General features: G+C 35.2%; 1 protein-coding gene across 3 annotated transcripts in view; it reads right to left on the bottom strand.

Annotated features, from left to right (window-relative positions):
• The window catches only part of gab2 (GRB2-associated binding protein 2), a 111,397-nt gene that overhangs the window by 6,724 nt on the left and 77,264 nt on the right, over nucleotides 1–27,409 (bottom strand). For 2 of the 3 annotated variants that reach the window (XR_009827509.1, XM_062060990.1), the window contains exons 3-9: nucleotides 16,861–17,098; nucleotides 7,237–7,790; nucleotides 7,077–7,174; nucleotides 6,743–7,022; nucleotides 6,576–6,666; nucleotides 6,365–6,467; nucleotides 4,894–5,016 (exon numbers count right to left, since the gene is read on the bottom strand). Coding sequence is in view for 2 of the 3 variants with exons in the window: in XM_062060990.1 (XP_061916974.1) it covers nucleotides 4,894–5,016; nucleotides 6,365–6,467; nucleotides 6,576–6,666; nucleotides 6,743–7,022; nucleotides 7,077–7,174; nucleotides 7,237–7,790; nucleotides 16,861–17,098 (1,487 nt within the window). In the remaining variant the exon portion in view is untranslated. The remainder of the gene's footprint in view (nucleotides 1–4,893; nucleotides 5,017–6,364; nucleotides 6,468–6,575; nucleotides 6,667–6,742; nucleotides 7,023–7,076; nucleotides 7,175–7,236; nucleotides 7,791–16,860; nucleotides 17,099–27,409) is intronic. The other variant, XM_062060991.1, reaches the window with a different exon arrangement.

Below are 27,409 nucleotides of genomic sequence, written 5' to 3'. Positions count from 1 at the left end.
GTGACACCATAATATATACATTATAATAATAATAATAATAATAGTCTGATGTCAGCGACTATGTGGACGGCTGCACAGGTGACACCATAATATATACATTATAAAAATAATAATAATAGTCTGATGTCACCGACCATGTGGACGGCTGCACAGGTGACACCATAATATATACATTATAATAATAATAATAATAATAGTCTGATGTCAGCGACTATGTGGACGGCTGCACAGGTGACACCATAATATATACATAATAATAATAATAATAATAATAGTCTGATGTCACCAACTATGTGGACGGCTGCACAGGTGACACCATGATATATACATTATAATAATAATAATAGTCTGATTTCACCGACCATGTGGACGGCTGCACAGGTGACACCATAATATATACATTATAATAATAATAATAATAATAGTCTGATGTCACCGACCATGTGGACGGCTGCACAGGTGACACCATAATATATACATTATAATAATAATAATAATAATAGTCTGATGTCACCGACCATGTGGACGGCTGCACAGGTGACACCATAATATATACATTATAATAATAATAATAATAGTCTGATGTCACCGACTATGTGGACGGCTGCACAGGTGACACCATGATATATACATTATAATAATAATAATAGTCTGATGTCACCGACCATGTGGACGGCTGCACAGGTGACACCATAATATATACATTATCATAATAATAATAATAATAGTCTGATGTCACCGACCATGTGGACGGCTGCACAGGTGACACCATAATATATACATTATAATAATAATAATAATAATAGTCTGATGTCACCGACCATGTGGACGGCTGCACAGGTAACACCATAATATATACATTATAATAATAATAATAATAGTCTGATGTCACCGACCATGTGGACGGCTGCACAGGTGACACCGTAATATATACATTATAATAATAATAATAATAATAGTCTGATGTCACCGACCATGTGGACGGCTGCACAGGTGACACCATAATATATACATTATAATAATAATACTAATAGCCTGATGTCACCGACCATGTGGACGGCTGCACAGGTGACACCATGATATATATACATTATAATAATAATAATAGTCTGATGTCACCGACCATGTGGACGGCTGCACAGGTGACACCATAATATATACATTATAATAATAATAATAGTCTGATGTCACCGACCATGTGGGCGGCTGCACAGGTGACACCATAATATATACATTATAATAATAATAATAATAGTCTGATGTCTCCGACCATGTGGACGGCTGCACAGGTGACACCATAATATATACATTATAATAATAATAATAATAGTCTGATGTCACCGACCATGTGGACGGCTGCACAGGTGACACCATAATATATACATTATAATAATAATAATAATAATAGTCTGATGTCAGCGACTATGTGGACGGCTGCACAGGTGACACCATAATATATACATTATAATAATAATAATAATAGTCTGATGTCACCGACCATGTGGACGGCTGCACAAGTGACACCATAATATATACATTATAATAATAATAATAATAGTCTGATGTCACCGACCATGTGGACGGCTGCACAGGTGACACCATAATATATACATTATAATAATAATAATAATAGTCTGATGTCACCAACCATGTGGACGGCTGCACAGGTGACACCATAATATATACATTATAATAATAATAATAATAGTCTGATGTCACCGACCATGTGGACGGCTGCACAGGTGACACCATAATATATACATTATAATAATAATAATAATAATAGTCTGATGTCACCGACCATGTGGACGGCTGCACAGGTGACACCATAATATATACATAATAATAATAATATAATAGTCTGATGTCACCGACCATGTGGACGGCTGCACAGGTGACACCATAATATATACATTATAATAATAATAATAGTCTGATGTCACCGACCATGAGGACGGCTGCACAGGTGACACCATAATATATACATTATAATAATAATAATAATAATAGTCTGATGTCACCGACTATGTGGACGGCTGCACAGGTGACACCATGATATATACGTTATAATAATAATAATAGTCTGATGTCACCGACCATGTGGACGGCTGCACAGGTGACACAATAATATATACATTATAATAATAATAATAATAGTCTGATGTCACCGACCATGTGGACGGCTGCACAGGTGACACCATAATATATACATTATCATAATAATAATAATAATAGTCTGATGTCAGCGACTATGTGGACGGCTGCACAGGTGACACCATAATATATACATTATAATAATAATAATAATAGTCTGATGTCACCGACCATGTGGACGGCTGCACAGGTGACACCATAATATATACATTATAATAATAATAATAATAGTCTGATGTCACGACCATGTGGACGGCTGCACAGGTGACACCATAATATATACATTATAATAATAATAATAATAATAGTCTGATGTCACCGACCATGTGGACGGCTGCACAGGTGACACCATGATATATACATTATAATAATAATAATAATAGTCTGATGTCACCGACCATGTGGACGGCTGCACAGGTGACACCATGATATATACATTATAATAATAATAATAATAGTCTGATGTCACCGACCATGTGGACGGCTGCACAGGTGACACCATAATATATACATTATAATAATAATAATAGTCTGATGTCACCGACCATGTGGACGGCTGCACAGGTGACACCATAATATATACATTATAATAATAATAATAATAGTCTGATGTCACCGACCATGTGGACGGCTGCACAGGTGACACCATAATATATACATTATAATAATAATAATAATAGTCTGATGTCACCGACCATGTGGACGGCTGCACAGGTGACACCATAATATATACATTATAATAATAATAATAATAGTCTGATGTCACCGACCATGTGGACGGCTGCACAGGTGACACCATAATATATACATTATAATAATAATAATAATAATAGTCTGAAGTCAGCGACCATGTGGACGGCTGCACAGGTGACACCATAATATATACATTATAATAGTAATAATAATAGTCTGATGTCACCGACCATGTGGACGGCTGCACAGGTGACACAATAATATAACAATAATAATACTACTAGTAATAATAATAATAATAATAATAATAATAGTCTGAAGTCAGCGACCATGTGGACAGCTGCACAGGTGACACAATAATATAACAATAATAATACTACTAGTAATAATAATAATAATAATAATAATAATAGTCTGAGGTCAGCGACCATGTGGACGGCTGCACAGGTGACACAATAATATAACAATAATAATACTACTAGTAATAATAATAATAATAATAATAATAGTCTGAAGTCACCGGCTGCACAGGTGACACTACTCTTATCAGACCTATGAAGTCTGCTGCTGCACCACTTTCAACCTAACACTACTGTAGTATTTCATCATCATAATATTAATATTAGGGAAGTATTTCATCATCATAATAATATTACAATACCACCTAAACATTCACTCTTATTCGCTAGCATTCGCTTATAATAGTAATAAAAACAATAATAATTGTATTAATAATAATAGTAACAACAATAATAATAATAATGATACTAGTAATACTACTACAACTGCTGATAATAATTGTGATAATAATAATAGTAACAATACCAGTAATAGTACCAATAATAATTATACTAATATTAATAATAATAATAATACTAATAATTGTAATAATAATACAATTATTAATAAAAAAATAAATAAAAATATTAATAGTAACAACAATAGAAATAATAATAATAATAGTAATAATAATAGTAATAATAATAATGGTTATAATAATCCATCCATCCATTTTCTACCGCTTATTCCCTTCGGGGTCGCGGGGGGCGCTGGAGCCTATCTCAGCTACAATCGGGCGGAAGGCGGGGTACACCCTGGACAAGTCGCCACCTCATCGCAGGGCCAACACAGATAGACAAACAACATTCACACTCACATTCACACACTAGGGCCAACTTAGTGTTTCCAATCAACCTATCCCCAGGTGCATTTCTTTGGAGGTGGGAGGAAGCCGGAGTACCCGGAGGGAACCCACGCAGTCACGGGGAGGACATGCAAACTCCACACAGAAAGATCCCGAGGCCGGGATTGAACTCACGACTACTCAGGACCTTCGTATTGTGAGGCAGACAGACGCACTAACCCCTCTTCCACCGTGCTGCCCTATAATACCATAATAATAATTATTATAATATTAATAATAATAATAATAATAGTAACAAAAATAGAAATAGTAAAAATAATAACAGTAATAATAATAATGGTAGTAATAATACTAATAATATTCATATTAATAATAATAATTATTATTATTATAATAATAACAACAATAATAGTAATATTAATAATAGTAATAATAACAACAGTAATAATAGTAACACGAATAATAATAATAATATTAATAATATAACAGAAATAATACTAGTAATACTAATAATAGTAACAATAGAAATAATAACAATAATAATTATAATACTAACAGTAATAATAATGATAATAATAATAATTAAAATAAATAAATAATAATAATAGTAATAACGATAAAAATAACAACAATAATGGTAATAATAATAATATTATTATTCATAATTTTAATAGTAATAATAATAGTTACAATAGTAATAATAATAGCAATAATAATAATAATCATAATAATAATAACATTATGATTATTATTATTAATAATAATAATAACAATAATAATGGTAATAATAACAATAAAAGTCCCACATGAATATTTTTGAGCTCATTTCAATAGTTGCATGCATATTCATGAGGTCATTTCAATACTTGTGAAAGATCATACAACGGGAAATAAAAGTCTACTTTTCTGTGCGTGCAGGGAGAAGCGGGCTGGAAGTCCAGGGCCAAGTAGTCCACGTTGCCGCTCTTGCGGAGGGCGGGGCTGCCGCTGGCGCTCACGGCCGGCGAGGTGGACGCCGGGTTCTGCTGCGGAGGTGGCACAAACAAGATGGCCGCCGGTCAGGGACATGACACAAAGTGACATTCTCACCATGGTTTTTGATTGATTGATTGATTGATTGAAACTTTTATTAGTAGATTGCACAGTGAAGTACATATTCCGTACAATTGACCACTAAATGGTAACACCCCAATAAGTTTTTACACTTGTTTAAGTCGGGGTCCATTTAAATTGATTCATGATACAGATATATACTATCATCATAATACAGTCATCACACAAGATAATCATCAGAGTATATACATTGAATTATTGACATTATTTACAATCCGGGGGGTGGGATGTGGAGGGGGGAGGGGGGGGGGGGTTAGGAGTAGTGGACATAGAGAGAGAGAGAGACCAGAAAGCATAAGAACAAGTATATACATTTGATTATTTACAATCCGGGGAGGTGGAATGTGGAAGGGGGAGGGTGTTAGTTTAGGGTTGTAGTTGCCTGGAGGTGTTCTTTTAGTGTGGTTTTGAAGGAGGATAGAGATGCCCTTTCTTTTATACCTGTTGGGAGTGCATTCCACATTGATGTGGCATAGAAAGAGAATGACTTAAGACCTTTCTTAGATGGGAATCTGGGTTTAACGTGGTTAGTGGAGCTCCCCCTGGTGTTGTGGTTATGGCGGTCATTTACGTTAAGGAAGTAGTTTGACACGTACTTTGGTATCAGGGAGGTGTAGCGGATTTTATAGACTAGACTCAGTGCAAGTTGTTTAACTCTGTCCTCCACCTTGAGCCAGCCCACTTTGGAGAAGTGGGTAGGAGTGAGGTGGGATCTGGGGTGGAGGTCTAGAAGTAATCTGACTAGCTTTTTCTGGGATGTTTGGAGTTTAGATTTGAGGGTTTTGGAGGTGCTAGGGTACCAGGAGGTGCATGCGTAATGGAAAAAGGGTTGAACGAGAGTTCCCGCCAGAATCCTCAAGGTGCTTTTGTTGACCAGAGAGGAGATTCTGTAGAGAAATCTCCTTCGTTGGTTGACCTTTTTGATGACCTTGGTTGCCATTTTATCACAGGAAAGATTAGCCTCTAGAATGGAACCTAGGTAGGTGACCTCATCTTTCCTGGTGATAACAATGTCACCCACTTTTATGGTGAAGTCATTGACTTTCTTAAGGTTGATGTGGGACCCAAACAGGATGGATTAAGTTTTACCCAAGTGTATGGATAGCTTGTTGTCAGCGAGCCAGGTGCAAGTTCTACAGAGCTCAGCACTGAGGATTTTCTCCACCTGTGACTTGTCCTTGTCTGACACCAGCAGGGCCGAGTCATCCGCAAACAGGAACACTCCACAGTCACTTAAATGACACCAAGTGACATTCTCACCATGGCCACGTAGTTCTCCTCGCTGTCTGCAGAGTCTGTGCTGGTGACGCTTTGTGTGGACACTGGACGACATCGCTGTGATGACACGGCCTCCATGTTGGATCTGTGGACGACAACCACACACCTTTACCTGTGTGTGTGTGTGTGTGTGTGTGTGTGTGTGTGTGTGTGTGTGTGTGTGTGTGTGTGTGTGTGTGTGTGAGAGACTCACAAGGGGCGTGTCCAAGACGTGGTGACGGGACTCTTGAAGGGAAGCTCGTCAATCAAGCTGCTGTTCTTCAGGTCCAGAGGTGTCGGTTTGGCTGCCGGTACAACAGCAACATTGGTACTCTGAGCTCCGCCCCCACCAATAAGTGTGCTTTTATTGTGGCGACTTACACTTCCTGTTGGGCTTGAGGTTGCGGTTGATGGGCGGCGGCGTGACGTCGCTGAGGCGTCCGGGCCGCTGGCACAAGGAGGCGGAGCTCCCCTTGCGGGCGGGCAGCGTGGCGGAGAAGCCCGGGAAGTCAAAGTGCTGTGGCCCGGGGCTCATGGGGATGTAGGCGGTCCTGGGACTGTCCGCCTGGGCGGCGCTCAGCGGCGACGAGCCGGGGTTCATGGGCACGTAGTTGTCGTCCGAGGTACCGCTGTCCGAGCGGGTCAGCGGGGTTGTGGTTCTCTAAAGGGGTCAGAGGTCAGGGACTGGGAAAGAGAGGCCAAAGGCGGGACTCACCAAGTAGGAGCTGAAGCCGTCGTCCACCGACTCCATCGACTGTCCCGACCTGTTGAAGAGTAAAGGACGCTGATGGCCGGCGGTTTCAAACGACGATCCTGTGAAGGAGAAGGTGCCGGGTCAACTGGCCGCCGCCTACAAAGCTCTGCCTTGGCGTTACCTCGGTGCAGTCGGATGTTCTCCACGGCCGGCAGAGTGTTCCTCCGCGGGATGACCGCCACCGCCGCCTCTCCGTTCTGACTCCCCAGCGAGCGCGGACTCCCCCACTGCTCGCCGCCGGGCTTGGGCGGCCTGGGAGGGGGCGGCGCGCAGGACGACTCCGAGCCAGGTGCCGTCAGCGCGTTGTGGTTCTTGTCCAGCGTCCGCGGTATTTGGTAGAAGGACCCGGGCGGCGTGGGGAGGTCGTAGTTGTCGCCTGGCTGCGCGGCGGCCAGAGCGTTGCACGGCGTCTGGAAGGTGTACACGTCCTCGTCCTCCGGGTACGACTCCCACGGGCCGCCGTCAGCCTCGCCGCCCAGACCCCGAGGGAGGACGTAACCGGCCTCCTCGGGGGAGTCATCCGGCGCCGGGGAGTGGAGCTTGCCAGACTTCGGGAGGCTGTAGAAGTCGTGCAGCTGAGCGCCCATCCCGTTAAGACCGTGAGACAACCTCTGCACCGCCGAGTCGCTTCCCATCAACACGTGGCTTCTGGTGGCCTGGGAGAAGCTGGCACTGCTGCAGCAACAACAACACACGAAAACGCATCAATATTAGCATTGTTGGTTGGCACTGCAGCAGCACAACAACATGCGGAAACACATCAATCACACACATATCCTGAGCGGTAAGAAGAAAGACGTTGGGATTGCCATCTGGGTGAATGAGCGGTGGTGTAATCCTGGACATATTACTGTAAAGGAGTGTGTTTGTATTTACTTCTGTAATCTTCATCAGAGTGTACTCCCTCCTTCTGCAGACGAGGCTGCTGCTTGCGACACCATTCATGCTGATGTTGTTAGGCAACAGACCAAACACCCCAATGCCCGATCACAATCTGGTGCTTTTAACACCTCAATATGTTCCTGCTGTGAGGAGGCAGCCTGTCTCAACAAAATCAGTGCGGAGGCTGAACCAGGAAGCATGTCTCGCCCTGCAGGACTGTTTTAAAACCACAGACTGGGTCATGCTCTGTAAGCCTCACGGGACAGACATTGACAGCATCACAGACTGCATCACAGACTACATCAATTTCGGTGAGGACTCCATCATCCCTACAAAAACTGTCCACTGTTACCCAAATAACAAGGCCTGGATCACCAGCCAGCTAAAGGTGCTGCTGAATAAAAAGAAGCTAGCCTTCAGATCTGGTGATCGGAACAAGTTGAGGAGAATACAGTGGCAGCTTAAAGTTCAGCATTAGTTGGCACTGCCGCAGCAACAACAACACATGGAAGCGTGTCACCGCTAGCGTTGTTAGTTGACACTGCTGCAGAAACAACAACACATGGAAACACACAAATGTTAGCATCATTTGTTGGCACAGCTGCAGCAACAACAACAAACGTAAACCCACAATGTTAGCATCATTAGTTGGCACTGCTGCAGCAACGACAACAAATGTAAACACATCATTGTTAGCATCATTAGTTGGCACTGCCGCAACAACAACAACAACAACACAAAGAAACGCATCAATGTTAGTATCATTAGTTGGCACTACTGCTGCAACAACAACAACACATGGAAACACACATATGTTAGCATCATTTGTTGGCACAGCTGCAGCAACAACAACAAACGTAAACCCACAATGTTAGCATCATTAGTTGGCACTGCTGCAATAACGACAACAAATGTAAACACATCATTGTTAGCATCATTAGTTGGCCCTGCCGCAACAACAACAACAACAACAACAACACAAAGAAACGCATCAATGTTAGTATCATTAGTTGGCACTACTGCTGCAACAACAACAACACATGGAAACACATCAATGCTAGCATCATTGGTTGGCACTGCTGCAGCAACAACAACACATGAAAACACATCAATGTTAGCATAATTATTTGGCACTACTGCAGCAACAACAACATATGAAAGTGTGTCACCGTTAGCATTGTTAGTTGACACTGCTGCAGCGACAACAACACATGGAAGCGTGTCGCCGCTAGCGTTGTTAGTTGACACTGCTGCAGAAACAACAACACATGGAAACACATCAATGTTAGCATCATTAGTTGGCACTGCTGCAGCAACAATAACATACAGAAACACATCAATGTTAGCATCGTTGGCTGGCACTGCTGCAGCAGCAACAACAAATGGGAACACATCAATGTTAGCATCATTAGTTGGCACTGCTGCAGCAACAACAACACATGGAAACACATTAATGTTAGCATCATTAGTTGGCACTGCTGCAGCAACAACAAATGGGAACACATCAATGTTAGCATCATTAGTTGGCACTGCTGCAGCAACAACAACACATGAAAACACATTAATGTTAGCATCATTAGTTGGCACTGCTGCAGCAACAACACATGGAAATGCATCAGTTCTAGCATCATTGGTTGGCACTGCTCCAGCAACAACAACATTCGGAAACGCATCAATGTTAGCATCGTTGGTTGGCACTGCTGCAGCAACAACAACATTCGGAAACGCATCAATGTTAGCATCGTTAGTTGGAACTGCTGCAGCAGCAACAACACACGGAAACACATCAATGTTAGCATCGTTGGTTGGCACTGCTGCAGCAACAACAACACATGGAAACACATTATTGTTAGCATCATTAGATGGCACTGCTGCAGCAACAACACATGGAAACACATTAATGTTAGCATCATTAGTTGGCACTGCTGCAGCAGCAACAACAAATGGGAACACATTAATGTTAGCATCATTAGTTGGCACTGCTGCAGCAACAACACATGGAAACGCATCAGTTCTAGCATCATTGGTTGGCACTGCTCCAGCAACAACAACACCCGGAAACACATCAATGTTAGCATCGTTGGTTGGCACTGCTGCAGCAACAACAACACATGGAAACAATGTTAGCATCATTAGTTGGCACTGCTGAAGCAACAACAACACATGGAAACAATGTTAGCATCATTAGTTGGCACTGCTGCAGCAACAACAACACATGGAAACAATGTTAGCATCATTAGTTGGCACTGCTGCAGCAACAACAACATATAGAAGCGCATCACCGTTAGCATTGTTAGTTGGCACTGCTGCGGCAACAACAACATATGTCACCGTTAGCATTGTTGGCTCCATCATGATATTGGGACTTGACATTTCTCAATGTTGTCACTTTCACACTTTAGAGCAGACCTGGGCATTCTGCGGCCCGCGGGCCGCATCCGGCCCTTTGTGCGTCCCTGTCCGGCCCGCGTGAGGCCAATTATAAATTACAAAATAAATTTTAAAAAGTATCTATGTCGAGTGTGCAATACAACGGTGCTGCTTTTGTTTTGAAAATCGTTATTTGTATTACTTCCGTGTGGACGTATGCGTGATTGTGAGTGAATGTGAACAACTGCAATTACAAAATAAAGTTGAAAAAACATCTATGTCCTGCGCGCAATACAACTGTGCTGCTTTTATTTTGAAAAGTATTATTTATGGGCGTGTGTCCGTGTGTAACCTGCGAGTGAAGGTGCATATGCAGCGACAAGTGATGCACGGTTTACACCCGAGACGCCAAAAAGAGAAAAGTTGATGAGGAATGCCGTGTTTTCAACAACACATGAACTGCAAAGCAACGTCCCCTCACCTAAGGTGCGTGCCTGCGCAATTGCGCACTGCTCAAGCGTCCGCTGCGCGCAGCAAGTATATGCCGCGCACCAAATCAAATCCCATCTGAATTATAAACAAAATAAACATATTTATTCTATGGAATTTTGCAATGCAACATTGAGTGACAGTGACAACAAGCGGCCCTAATGGTGTTCGTCAACACCGTTCAATTGAACACCGTTCAATTATTGTAACGTCTATCAAGATGCTTCGAGGACAGGAATTATATCGATCACTTTATTGAACAAAACTGTTTATATTCGGACATAACCACACCAAAAACATGAGTAAAACAATTCTATCTCGAAAAAGTAGTCATTTTCTGCCGTACAAACCAGGCCAAAACCAACTTGTCATCTGTCACCAACACGCATAGCACTAAACCACTGGTGCGTTTAAGGCCACACAAAAAGTCGGACAACTCAAACACCACACAAAGTTACACTATGACTCCTCAGTCATACGTGTGCTTATTTTACTGTCATTTATTATTAATGTTAATTTATATATATTAGTCATGGAATGCTGTTACACACACTATGTTGAAGTATTACTATTATTATTATTATTATTATTATTTATCTTACGGTATATATCAAAAATAATATTGAGCAAAATGTAATTGAAATATTGTTGATGTGGCCCTCCAGCAGTGCTCGGGTAGCTCATGCGGCCCCCGGTAAAAATTAATTGCCCACCCCTGCTTTAGAGGGTCAAACATTGAACTAATTGTCATTTATGAAGTCATGTATTGATCATTAGTCTATTGATGATAATGTTACAGACACCCACAGGGGGCGCCACACAGCATCTTTATACAACATACAGCTGTAGTTCCATCACAGGCCACTAGATGGAGCCAAAGTTAGTCAGAATGATTGCTAAAAGTCTTTCATTCCTGCTTTGGTCGTCACAAATCAAAAGCACCTCATAAATGGTGTGATTTATGAGTAAAGGGAGAATAATTGATGTTCTTTTTTTAAAAACTCCATGCTTTAGTGGCCACCTCCCATCATTGCTGTAGGAGTACAATTAAACGCTGAGTCATCAGACAGAAGGCGGGACTCCCTGACCCCCATCATGGCGACCACAAGCTAGGACCCTTCAGGCAAACAACATGGACGTCACAGTGGTGAAGGTCATCCTTTACTTGTGGAGATGATGACATCTTTTCATTTCCTGCCCGCTCAGCACATTCATGCGCATAACTTAACGTCCACAACATGATCAATAGCGGCGTCAGACTCATCCGTCATCCCCCGGGTGTTGTTTTGTCATCCTTATTATTCACTTCCAACTCAACTGGACGTTGGATTCAAAGTTGACCAGAAGGTTGTTAAAGATGTTTATCAAACAAGCGGTAGAAAATGGATGGATGGACGTTAATACACTTTTAGGCCTCTCACCATTCAATTATAAATAGATTGTCTATGATGTCATTGTTGTACTGCATATTGTAAAATCATTGTTATTATTGTATTTCATTATTAATAATATGTTTGGCTGTTGAGCTATGATATATATATATATATATATATATATATATATATATATATATATATATATATATATATATATATATATATATATATATATATATATATATATATATATATTAGCCTGCAGACATCCTTGTTGTTTTAGTTTGTGACTCCTCTAAAACAAGAGAATGTTTAAACTTTGAGAGATGTCGTATTCACTCATTCATCTTCATGTGTCACATGATGATATTATTATTAGATGTCATATTCACTCATTCATCTTCATGTGTCACATGATATTATTATTATTAGAGATGTCATATTCACTCATTCATCTTCATGTGTCACATGATATTATTATTAGACATGTCATATTCACTCATTCATCTTCATGTGTCACATGATGTTATTATTAGATGTCATATTCACTCATTCATCTTCATGTGTCACATGATATTATTATTATTATTAGACATGTCATATTCACTCATTCATCTTCATGTGTCACATGATATTATTATTAGATGTCATATTCACTCATTCATCTTCATGTGTCACATGATATTATTATTAGATGTCATATTCACTCATTCATCTTCATGTGTCACATGATATTATTATTATTATTATTATTATTAGAGATGTCATATTCACTCATTCATCTTCATGTGTCACATGATATTATTATTAGACATGTCATATTCACTCATTCATCTTCATGTGTCACATGATATTATTATTAGACATGTCGTATTCACTCATTCATCTTCATGTGTCACATGATATTATTAGATATGTCATATTCACTCATTAACCTTCATGTGTGACGTGATGATATTATTAGAGATGTCATATTCACTCACTCGCCTTCGTGTTTCACATATCATTATTAGAGATGTCATATTCACTCATTCATCTTCATGTTTCACATATTAGATGTCATATTCACTCATTCGTCTTCATGTGTGACGTGATTATATTATTAGAGATGTCATATTCACTCACTCATCTTCATGTGTCACATGATGATATTATTAGAGATGTCATATTCACTCATTCACCTTCATGTGTCACATGACGATATTAATATTAGAGATGTCATATTCACTCATTCACCTTCATGTGTCACATGATGATATTAATATTAGAGATGTCATATTCACTCATTCACCTTCATGTGTCACATGACGATATTAATATTAGAGATGTCATATTCACTCATTCACCTTCATGTGTCACATGATGATATTAATATTAGAGATGTCATATTCACTCATTCACCTTCATGTGTCACATGACAATATCAATATTAGACATGTCATATTCACTCATTCACCTTCATGTGTCACATGACGATATTAATATTAGAGATGTCATATTCACTCATTCACCTTCATGTGTCACATGATGATATTAATATTAGAGATGTCATATTCACTCATTCACCTTCATGTGTCACAGGATGATATTATTAGAGATGTCATATTCACTCATTCACCTTCATGTGTCACATGACGATATTAATATTAGAGATGTCATATTCACCTTCATGTGTCACATGATGATATCATTATTAGAGATGTCATATTCACTCATTCATCTTCATGTGTCACATGATATTATTATTAGACACGTCATATTCACTCATTCATCTTCATGTGTCACATGATGTTATTATTAGATGTCATATTCACTCATTCATCTTCATGTGTCACATGATATTATTATTATTATTATTATTAGACATGTCATATTCACTCATTCATCTTCATGTGTCACATGATATTATTATTAGATGTCATATTCACTCATTCTTCTTCATGTGTCACATGATATTATTATTATTAGAGATGTCATATTCACTCATTCATCTTCATGTGTCACATGATATTATTATTAGACATGTCATATTCACTCATTCATCTTCATGTGTCACATGATGTTATTATTAGACATGTCATATTCACTCATTCATCTTCATGTGTCACATGATATTATTAGATATGTCATATTCACTCATTCATCTTCATGTGTGACGTGATGATATTATTAGAGATGTTATATTCACTCACTCACCTTCATGTTTCACATATCATTATTAGAGATGTCATATTCACTCATTCATCTTCATGTTTCACATATTAGATGTCATATTCACTCATTCGTCTTCATGTGTGACGTGATTATATTATTAGAGATGTCATATTCACTCACTCATCTTCATGTGTCACATGATGATATTATTAGAGATGTCATATTCACTCATTCACCTTCATGTGTCACATGACGATATTAATATTAGAGATGTCATATTCACTCATTCACCTTCATGTGTCACATGACGATATTAATATTAGAGATGTCATATTCACTCATTCACCTTCATGTGTCACATGACGATATTAATATTAGAGATGTCATATTCACTCATTCACCTTCATGTGTCACATGATGATATTAATATTAGAGATGTCATATTCACTCATTCACCTTCATGTCTCACATGACAATATCAATATTAGACATGTCATATTCACTCATTCACCTTCATGTGTCACATGACGATATTAATATTAGAGATGTCATATTCACTCATTCACCTTCATGTGTCACATGATGATATTAATATTAGAGATGTCATATTCACTCATTCACCTTCATGTGTCACAGGATGATATTATTAGAGATGTCATATTCACTCATTCACCTTCATGTGTCACATGACGATATTAATATTAGAGATGTCATATTCACCTTCATGTGTCACATGATGATATTATTATTAGACATGTCATATTCACTCATTCATCTTCATGTGTCACATGATATTATTATTAGATGTCATATTCACTCATTCATCTTCATGTGTCACATGATATTATTATTATTATTAATAGACATGTCATATTCACTCATTCATCTTCATGTGTCACATGATATTATTATTAGATGTCATATTCACTCATTCATCTTCATGTGTCACATGATATTATTATTATTATTAGAGATGTCATATTCACTCATTCATCTTCATGTGTCACATGATATTATTATTAGACATGTCATATTCACTCATTCATCTTCATGTATCACATGATGTTATTATTAGACATGTCATATTCACTCATTCATCTTCATGTGTCACATGATATTATTAGATATGTCATATTCACTCATTCATCTTCATGTGTGACGTGATGATATTATTAGAGATGTTATATTCACTCACTCACCTTCATGTTTCACATATCATTATTAGAGATGTCATATTCACTCATTCATCTTCATGTTTCACATATTAGATGTCATATTCACTCATTCGTCTTCATGTGTGACGTGATTATATTATTAGAGATGTCATATTCACTCACTCATCTTCATGTGTCACATGATGATATTATTAGAGATGTCATATTCACTCATTCACCTTCATGTGTCACATGACGATATTAATATTAGAGATGTCATATTCACTCATTCACCTTCATGTGTCACATGACGATATTAATATTAGAGATGTCATATTTACTCATTCACCTTCATGTGTCACATGACGATATTAATATTAGAGATGTCATATTCACTCATTCACCTTCATGTGTCACATGATGATATTAATATTAGAGATGTCATATTCACTCATTCACCTTCATGTGTCACATGACAATATCCATATTAGAGATGTCATATTCACTCATTCACCTTCATGTGTCACATGACGATATTAATATTAGAGATGTCATATTCACTCATTCACCTTCATGTGTCACATGATGATATTAATATTAGAGATGTCATATTCACTCATTCACCTTCATGTGTCACATGACAATATCAATATTAGAGATGTCATATTCACTCATTCACCTTCATGTGTCACATGACGATATTAATATTAGAGATGTCATGTTCACCTTCATGTGTCACATGATGATATCATTATTAGAGATGTCATATTCACTCATTCACCTTCATGTGTCACATGACGATATTAATACTAGCGATGTCATATTCACCTTCATGTGTCACATGACAATATCAATATTAGAGATGTCATATTCACTCATTCACCTTCATGTGTCACATGACGATATTAATATTAGAGATGTCATATTCACTCATTCACCTTCATGTGTCACAGGATGATATTATTGGAGATGTCATATTCACTCATTCACCTTCATGTGTCACATGACGATATTAATATTAGAGATGTCATATTCACCTTCATGTGTCACATGATGATATCATTATTAGAGATGTCATATTCACTCATTCATCCTCATGTGTCACATGATATAATGATATATTATTCATGCTGTCACGTGTTCTTTTTTGTCTTATTTGCTGATTCACTTCTTCACCACCACGCTAGCTTAGCGATTAGCCAACCTCTCCTGCCTGTGGGCCTTCTCTGCACACCGTGGTGGAAATATTTGTCCACCAATCAGAATGAGGTGGGCGTGGCTTGTATTGGAAATGAGGCTAGTTGTGTCATGTGACTTTACCGTGCGCTCTCCGCCCTCCTGCTCATGCACTGGTGCAGCAGCAGGTAGTCCTGGGGGGCGCTGCTGGACGAGTGGCGGGCGGGCACGTCGAAGGTGAACAGCACCGGCTGGCTGGAGTGGACGGGCCCCGCCGCCGCCCTGCGATGATGATGATGATGATGATGGTCGCCGCCGCTCAGCGGGGCCACGGAGTCGCCACCCGCGTCTGCTCCGACAGAACGAGGAAGATGTCGGCCGTCTGCGAGGAGAGAGAAGACCACATTTTGTCACAACTTCCAACTTGACTCTTTCAATTCTTCCTTTTCTCGACAAACACACTTTTCAAAATAAAATACACAATATTAATGTGGTCATTCTTATTATTGCAGTGTCTTCATTTTACACTATATTATGTTGTATTTTACTGTGTTTTCTTATATTATGTTGTATTATTGTTGTCTTATATTATATAACACAATTATTATATTTTACTGTGTTTTCTTATATTATGTTGTATTTAACTGTGTATTCTATTATATTGTATTATTATTATATTTTACTGTGTTTTCTTACATTATGTTGTATTTAACTGTGTATTCTATTATTATATTGTATTATTATTATTGTATTTTACTGTGTTTTCTTATTTATATAACGGAACTATTGTATTTTACTGTGTTTTCTTGTATTATGTAGTATTAGTATTGTATTTTACTGTGTTTTCTTATATCATGTTGTGTTATTGTTTTACTTTACTGTTTTTTTATATTATGTTGTATTATTGTATTGTATTTTACTGTGTTTTCATATATTATGTTGTATTATTGTATTGTATTTTACTGTGTTTTCATATATTATGTTGTATTATTGCTGTATTTTGCTGCTTTGTTATATTATATTGTATTTTACTGTTTTCTTATATTATGTTGTATTATTGCTGTATTTTGCTGTTTTGTTATATTATATTGTATTGCATTGTTTTCTTATATTATGTTGTATTATTGATGTGTTTTACTGCATTTTGTTATATCATTGCTGTTTGTTGTAATATTGTGTTGTTTTGTTATATTTTACTGTGTACTTTGTTATATTTTACTGTGTATTTTGTTATATTTTACTGTATATTATTGTTGTATTTGGTTATATTTTACTGTGTATTATTGTTGTATTTTACTGTGAGTATTATTGTTGTATTTGGTTATATTTTACTGTGGGTAATATTGTTGTATTTGATTATATTTTACTGTATATTATTGTTGTATTTGATTATATTTTACTGTATATTATTGTTGTATTTGGTTTTATTTTAAAGTATATTATTGTTCTATTTGGTTATATTTTACTGTATATTATTGTTGTATTTGGTTATATTTTACTGTGTATTATTGTTGTATTTTACTGTGGGTATTATTGTTGTATTTGGTTATATTTTACTGTATATTATTGTTGTATATGGTTATATTTTACGGTGTATTATTGTTGTATTTTTGTTATATTTTACTGTGGGTATTATTGTTGTATTTGGTTATATTTTACTGTGGGTATTATTGTTGTATTTGGTTATTTTTTACTGTGGGTATTATTGTTGTATTTGGTTATTTTTTACTGTATATTATTGTTGTATTTGGTTATATTTTACTGTGTATTATTGTTGTATTTTGGTTATATTTGACTGTATATTATTGTTGTATATGGTTATATTTTACTGTGTATTATTGTTGTATTTTTGTTATATTTTACTGTGGGTATTATTGTTGTATTTGGTTATATTTTACTGTGGGTATTATAGTTGTATTTGGTTATTTTTTACTGTATATTATTGTTGTATTTGGTTATATTTTACTGTGTATTATTGTTGTATTTTGGTTATATTTTACTGTATATTATTGTTGTATTTGGTTATTTTTTACTGTATGTTATTGTTGTATTTGGTTATATTTTACTGTGTATTATTGTTGTATTTTGGTTATATTTGACTGTATATTATTGTTGTATTTGGTTATTTTTTACTGTATATTATTGCTGTATTTGGTTATATTTTACTGTGTATTATTGTTGTATTTTGGTCATATTTTACTGTGGGTATTATTGTTGTATTTGGTTATTTTTTTACTGTATATTATTGTTGTATTTGGTTATATTTTACTGTGTATTATTGTTGTATTTTGGTTATATTTGACTCTATATTATTGTTGTATTTGGTTATTTTTTACTGTATATTATTGTTGTATATGGTTATATTTTACTGTGTATTATTGTTGTATTTTTGTTATATTTTACTGTGGGTATTATTGTTGTATTTGGTTATATTTTACTGTGGGTATTATAGTTGTATTTGCTTATTTTTTACTGTATATTATTGTTGTATTTGGTTATATTTTACTGTGTATTATTGTTGTATTTTGGTTATATTTGACTGTATATTATTGTTGTATTTGGTTATTTTTTACTGTATATTATTGCTGTATTTGGTTATATTTTACTGTGTATTATTGTTGTATTTTGGTTATATTTGACTGTATATTATTGTTGTATTTGGTTATTTTTTACTGTATATTATTGTTGTATTTGGTTATTTTTTGCTGTATATTATTGTTGTATTTGGTTATATTTTACTGTGTATTATTGTTGTATTTTGGTTATATTTTACTGTATATTATTGTTGTATTTGGTTATTTTTTACTGTATGTTATTGTTGTATTTGGTTATATTTTACTGTGTATTATTGTTGTATTTTGGTTATATTTGACTGTATATTATCGTTGTATTTGGTTATTTTTTACTGTATATTATTGCTGTATTTGGTTATATTTTACTGTGTATTATTATTGTATTTTGGTTATATTTTACTGTGGGTATTATTGTTGTATTTGGTTATTTTTTACTGTATATTATTGTTGTATTTGGTTATATTTTACTGTGTATTATTGTTGTATTTTGGTTATATTTGACTGTATATTATTGTTGTATTTGGTTATTTTTTACTGTATATTATTGTTGTATTTGGTTATATTTTACTGTGTATTATTGTTGTATTTTTGTTATATTTTACTGTGGGTATTATTGTTGTATTTGGATATATTTTACTGTGGGTATTATTGTTGTATTTGGTTATTTTTTACTGTATATTATTGTTTTATTTGGTTATATTTTACTGTATATTATTGTTGTATTTGGTTATATTTTACTGTGTATTACTGTTGTATTTCGGTTATATTTGACTGTATATTATTGTTGTATTTGGTTATTTTTTACTGTATATTATTGTTGTATTTGGTTATATTTTACTGTGTATTACTGTTGTATTTCGGTTATATTTGACTGTATATTATTGTTGTATTTGGTTATTTTTTACTGTATATTATTGTTGTATTTGGTTATATTTTACTGTGTATTACTGTTGTATTTCGGTTATATTTGACTGTATATTATTGTTGTATTTGGTTATTTTTTACTGTATATTATTGTTGTATTTGGTTATATTTTACTGTGTATTATTGTTGTATTTTTGTTATATTTTATTGTGGGTATTATTGTTGTATTTGGATATATTTTACTGTGGGTATTATTGTTGTATTTGGTTATTTTTTACTGTATATTATTGTTGTATTTGGTTATATTTTACTGTGTATTATTGTTGTATTTTGGTTATATTTGACTGTATATTATCGTTGTATTTGGTTATTTTTTACTGTATATTATTGCTGTATTTGGTTATAATTTACTGTGTATTATTGTTGTATTTTGGTTATATTTTACTGTGGGTATTATTGTTGTATTTGGTTATTTTTTACTGTATATTATTGTTGTATTTGGTTATATTTTACTGTGTATTATTGTTGTATTTTTGTTATATTTTACTGTGGGTATTATTGTTGTATTTGGATATATTTTACTGTGGGTATTATTGTTGTATTTGGTTATTTCTTACTGTATATTATTGTTGTATTTGGTTATATTTTACTGTGTATTATTGTTGTATTTTGGTTATATTTGACTGTATATTATTGTTGTATTTGGTTATTTTTTACTGTATATTATTGTTGTATTTGGTTATATTTTACTGTGTATTATTGTTGTATTTTGGTTATATTTGACTGTATATTATTGTTGTATTTGGTTTTATTTTACTGTATATTATTGTTGTATTTGGTTATATTTTACTGTATATTATTGTTGTATTTGATTATATTTTATTGTGGGTATTATTGTTGTATTTGGTTATATTTTACTGTATATTATTGTTGTATATGGTTATATTTTACTGTGTATTATTGTTGTATTTTTGTTATATTTTACTGTGGGTATTATTGTTGTATTTGGTTACATTTTACTGTGGGTATTATAGTTGTATTTGGTTATTTTTTACTGTATATTATTGTTGTATTTGGTTATATTTTACTGTGTATTATTGTTGTATTTTGGTTATATTTGACTGTATATTATTGTTGTATTTGGTTATTTTTTGCTGTATATTATTGTTGTATTTGGTTATATTTTACTGTGTATTATTGTTGTATTTTGGTTATATTTGACTGTATATTATTGTTGTATTTGGTTATTTTTTACTGTATGTTATTGTTGTATTTGGTTATATTTCACTGTGTATTATTGTTGTATTTTGGTTATATTTGACTGTATATTATTGTTGTATTTGGTTATATTTTACTGTATATTATTGTTGTATATGGTTATATTTTACTGTGTATTATTGTTGTATTTTTGTTATATTTTACTGTGGGTATTATTGTTGTATTTGGTTATATTTTACTGTGGGTATTATTGTTGTATTTGGTTATTTTTTACTGTATATTATTGTTGTATTTGGTTATATTTTACTGTGTATTATTGTTGTATTTTGGTTATATTTTACTGTATATTATTGTTGTATTTGGTTATTTTTTTCTGTATATTATTGTTGTATTTGGTTATATTTTACTGTGTATTATTGTTGTATTTTGTTATATTTGACTGTGTAATATTGTTGTATTTTGTTATATTTGACTGTGTATTATTGTTGTATTTTGTTATATTTGACTGTGTATTATTGTTGTATTGCTCATTGGATGACTTTGAGAGAGTGTGTGACCTTGGCGTGCATCAGAGATGTAATCAATACTTAATAATCAATACGTAGGAGAACTGAGGCCTCAGGGCTGAGAGCATGTTGAATGTTTCCTCCTGATCTCATTTACCTTTTTATGTACTGTATTGTACTGTTTGTGTACATATATACTGTATTGTACTGTTTGTGTACATGTATACTGTATTGTAGTATGTGTGTACATGTATACTGTATTGTAGTGTACAACTATAGTGTATTGTAGTGTTTGTATACAAGTATACTGTATTGTAGTGTACAAGTATGCTGTATCATAGTATTAATATACAAGTATACTGTATTGTAGTATTAGTACACAAGTATACTGTATTGTAGTGTACAAGTATGCTGTATTATAGTATTAATATACAAGTATACTGTATTGTAGTATTAGTACACAAGTATACTGTATTGTAGTGTACAAGTATGCTGTATTATAGTATTTGTATACAATGATACTATATTGTAGTATTAGTACACAAGTATAGTGTAATATCAGTTGGTCCATGAGTGATGCTGTAAATAGATGGGCAGGAGGCCAACAGGAGGGGGAGGAGCTAAAAGTGGTCGTCATGACGATCCATGGATCAATAATGATGAATACAAGTCTAGTAGTGGAAAACAACATCTCTTTTTCATGACAACTGACTTCTACTACTTATTTACTCTCCTACTGTAATATTTGTTTACTTGCAGGAATACTACAATGACATGTTAAAACTAGTAAATATTTGGTGTTATATTTGTTTATTTGCAGGAATACCACAATGACATGTTAATACTAGTAAATATTTGGTGTTATATTTGTTTACATGCAGGAATACTACAATGACATGTTAATACTAGTAAATATTTGGTGTTATATTTGTTTATTTGTAGGAATACTACAATGACATGTTAATACTAGTAAATATTTGGTGTTATATTTGTTTACATGCAGGAATACTACAATGACATGTTAATACTAGTAAATATTTGGTGTTATATTTGTTTACTTGCAGGAATACTACAATGACATGTTAATACTAGTAAATATTTGGTGTTATATTTGTTTACATGCAGGAATACTACAATGACATGTTAATACTAGTAAATATTTGGTGTTATATTTGTTTACTGGCAGGAATACTACAATGACATGTTAATACTAGAAAATATTTGGTGTTATATTTGTTTACATGCAGGAATACTACAATGACATGTTAATACTAGTAAATATTTGGTGTTATATTTGTTTACTTGCAGGAATACTACAATATGTTAATACTAGTACATATTTGGTGTTATATTTGTTTACATGCAGGAATACTACAATGACATGTTAATACTAGTAAATATTTGGTGTTATATTTGTTTACTTGCAGGAATACTACAATATGTTAATACTAGTAAATATTTGGTGTTATATTTTTTTACTTGCAGGAATACTACAATATGTTAATACTAGTAAATATTTGGTGTTATTTTTGTTTACATGCAGTAATACTACAACATGGAGTGGTCCATGCATACAAACAGGAGGTACCACTCTGCTCCTTTTTCACAGTCCAGCTGCTCTTTCCCAACATTCTGACTCATGCTTTCGTCATCACACACACTCACATGCTCTCTCTGTGTGTGTGTGTGCGTGCCTGAGGGGGTGAAGCCTCTGCTGGGTTGGGACGTCCAGCCCAGTGGACATGCAGGGGTCGCCCCTCCCCCACCCTCAATTATGCCATTGTTCTGAGTGATCTCTCTCTCTCTCTCCCTCCCTCTCTCTCTCGCTTTCTCTCTCTCTCTCCCTCCCACCCTCCCTCGACCCTGCTGTCGTCATCTCTCCCCCACAAAAAGCTTCCACGCTGTGAGTCCCAGACCCACTAGCATGGTTACATATATTGATTGGTCATAGAGACACACTAACCCCGCCTCACTCACTCACACACACACACACACACACACACACACACACACACACACACACACACACACACACACACACACACACACACACACACACACACACACACACACACACACACACACACACACACACACACACACGAAGCAGAGAGTACCACAACAGAGTAAAATACGCTATTAGGTTGGTTGTTTGCGAGAGAAGAAGACTTGGTGGCTAAGATGGCCGACGTGTTGCTTCCCTACACCGGTCAATAACGCTACACTACACAACATGAGTACACAACATGAGTACACAACATGAGTACACAAGCATGAATACATAACAAACACGTTACCCGATTAACACAACATGAATCCACAACAAGAATATACAAGAATACACGACATGACTACATAACGTGTGTGCACAACATGGACACACAACATGCGCGCACAACAACATGCGTGGGCAACATGGATACACAACATGAATGCATAACATGACTACGTAACGTGCGTGCACAACATGAATGCATATCATACGTACAAAACAACTACATAGCACGATTAACGCAACATGAATACGAAATAATACATAACACAGATACACAACATGCGTGCACAACATGAATGTATATCATACGTACATAACATAAATACACAACACGATTAACGCGACATGAATACACAACAAGAATGTACAAGAATACATGACATGAATACATAACGTGTGCACAACATGAGTACACGACAAGAATACATAACATAGATACACAACATGAATACATATCATACGTACATAACAAATACATAACATGAATAACGCAACATGAATACACAACAAGAATATACAAGTATACATGACATGAATTCATAACATATGTGCACGACAATAAGTACACAACATGAGTACAACATTTTACATTACAAGGAAACAACATGCGTGCACAACATGAATACACAACATGAATGCATGACTACAGAACACAATTAACGCAACATGCATACACAACAAGAATGCACAATAATACATACCATGTATGCACAACATGCGTGCACAACATCAATACACAACATGTATGCACAACATGCGTGCACAACATGAATACACAACATGAATGCATAACATGACTAAATAACGTGCGTGCACAACATGAATATATATCATACGTACATAACAAATACATAACACAAATAACGCAACATGAATACACAACAAGAATGTACAAGTATACATGAAATGAATACATAACATATGTGCACGACAATAAGTACACAACATGAGTACAACATATTACATAACATGGATACAACATGCGTGCACAACATGAATGCATAACATGACTACAGAACACAATTAACGCAACATGCATACACAACAAGAATGCACAATAATACATAACATGTATGCACAACATGCGTGCACAACATGAATACACAACATAAATGCATAACATGACTACATAACGTGTGTGCACAACATGAATACACAACATGAATGCATAACATGACTACATAACGTGCGTGCACAACATCAATACATATCATACGTACATAACAAATACATAACACGAATAACGCAACATGAATACACAACAAGAATATACAAGTATACATGAAATGAATACATAACATATATGCATGGCAATAAGTACACAACATGAGTACAACATATTACGTAACATGGATACAACATGCGTGCACAACATGATTGCATAACATGACTACAGAACACAATTAACGCAACATGCATACACAACAAGAATGCACAATAATACATACCATGTATGCACAACATACGTGCACAACATAAATACACAACGTGTATGCACAACATGCGTGCACAACATGAATACACAACATAAATGCATAACATGACTACATAACGTGCGTGCACAACATGAATACATATCATACGTACATAACAAATACATAACACGAATAACGCAACATGAATACACAACAAGAATGTACAAGTATACATGAAATGAATACACAACATATGTGCACGACAATAAGTACATAACATGAGTACAACATATTACATAACATGGATACTACATGCGTGCACAACATGAATACACAACATGAATGCATAACATGACTACAGAACACAATTAACGCAACATGCATTCACAACAAGAATGCACAATAATACATAACATGTATGCACAACATGCGTGCACAACATGAATACACAACATGAATGCATAACATGACTACATAATGTGCGTGCACAACATGAATACATATCATACGTACATAACAAATACATAACATGAATAACGCAACATGAATACACAACAAGAATATACAAGTATACATGACATGAATACATAACATATGTGCACGACAATAAGTACACAACATGAGTACAACATTTTACATTACATGGATACAACATGCGTGCACAACATGAATACACAACATGAATGCATAACATGACTACAGAACACAATTAACGCAACATGCATACACAACAAGAATGCCCAATAATACATAACATGTATGCACAACATGCGTGCACAACATAAATACACAACATGGACATAACATAAATACATAACACGATTAACGCAATATAAATACACAACAAGAATTCACAACATGAATACAGAAAAATACATAAGATGGATACACAACATGTGTGCACACCATAAGTGCATAACACGACTACATAATTAACGCAACATTAATACACAACAATACACAGCATGTGCGCATGACATGAATACACAACATGAATGCATAACATAAATACATAACACGATTAACGCAACATGAATGCACAACAAGAATTCACAACATGAATACAGAAAAATAACAACAATACACAGCATGTGTGCACGACATGAATACACAAGAATACATAACAAGGTTACACAAGAATACAGTACACAGCATGGATACACAACGAGCATGCACAACATGAATGCATAACATACATAAAATGATTACAGAACATGAATATACCAGAACACATGACATGAATACACAACATGTGTGCACAACACGAGTACACAAGATGAATGCACAACATGGATACATAACAGAATTACACAACATGAATACACAACATGCCTGCACAACATGAATACACAGCACGAATAAACAACGTGCGTGCAAAACATGAATACATAAGTAACACAATTAACGCAACATGAATACACAACAAGAATATACAAGTATACATGACATGAATACATAACATATGTGCACGACAATAAGTACACAACATGAGTACAACGTATGATTGCATAACATACATAACACAATTACAGAACATGAATACACCAGAATACATAACATGAATACACAACAAGAATGCACAAGAATACATAACATGTATACACAACATGCGTGCACAACATGGGACATAACATAAATACATAACACGGTTAACGCAATATGAATACACAACAAGAATTCACAACATGAATACAGAAAAATACATAAGATGGATACACAACATGTGTGCACACAATGAGTGCATAACATGAATACACAAGAATACAGTACACAACATGGATACACAACATGAATGCACAACATGAATACACAACATGAATGCATAACATACATAACACAATT

Source organism: Entelurus aequoreus, linkage group LG10 (genome assembly GCF_033978785.1).
Source record: "Entelurus aequoreus isolate RoL-2023_Sb linkage group LG10, RoL_Eaeq_v1.1, whole genome shotgun sequence".
NCBI classification, from domain to species: Eukaryota; Metazoa; Chordata; class Actinopteri; order Syngnathiformes; family Syngnathidae; genus Entelurus; species Entelurus aequoreus.
This window is presented reverse-complemented; position numbering and strand designations above follow the sequence as displayed.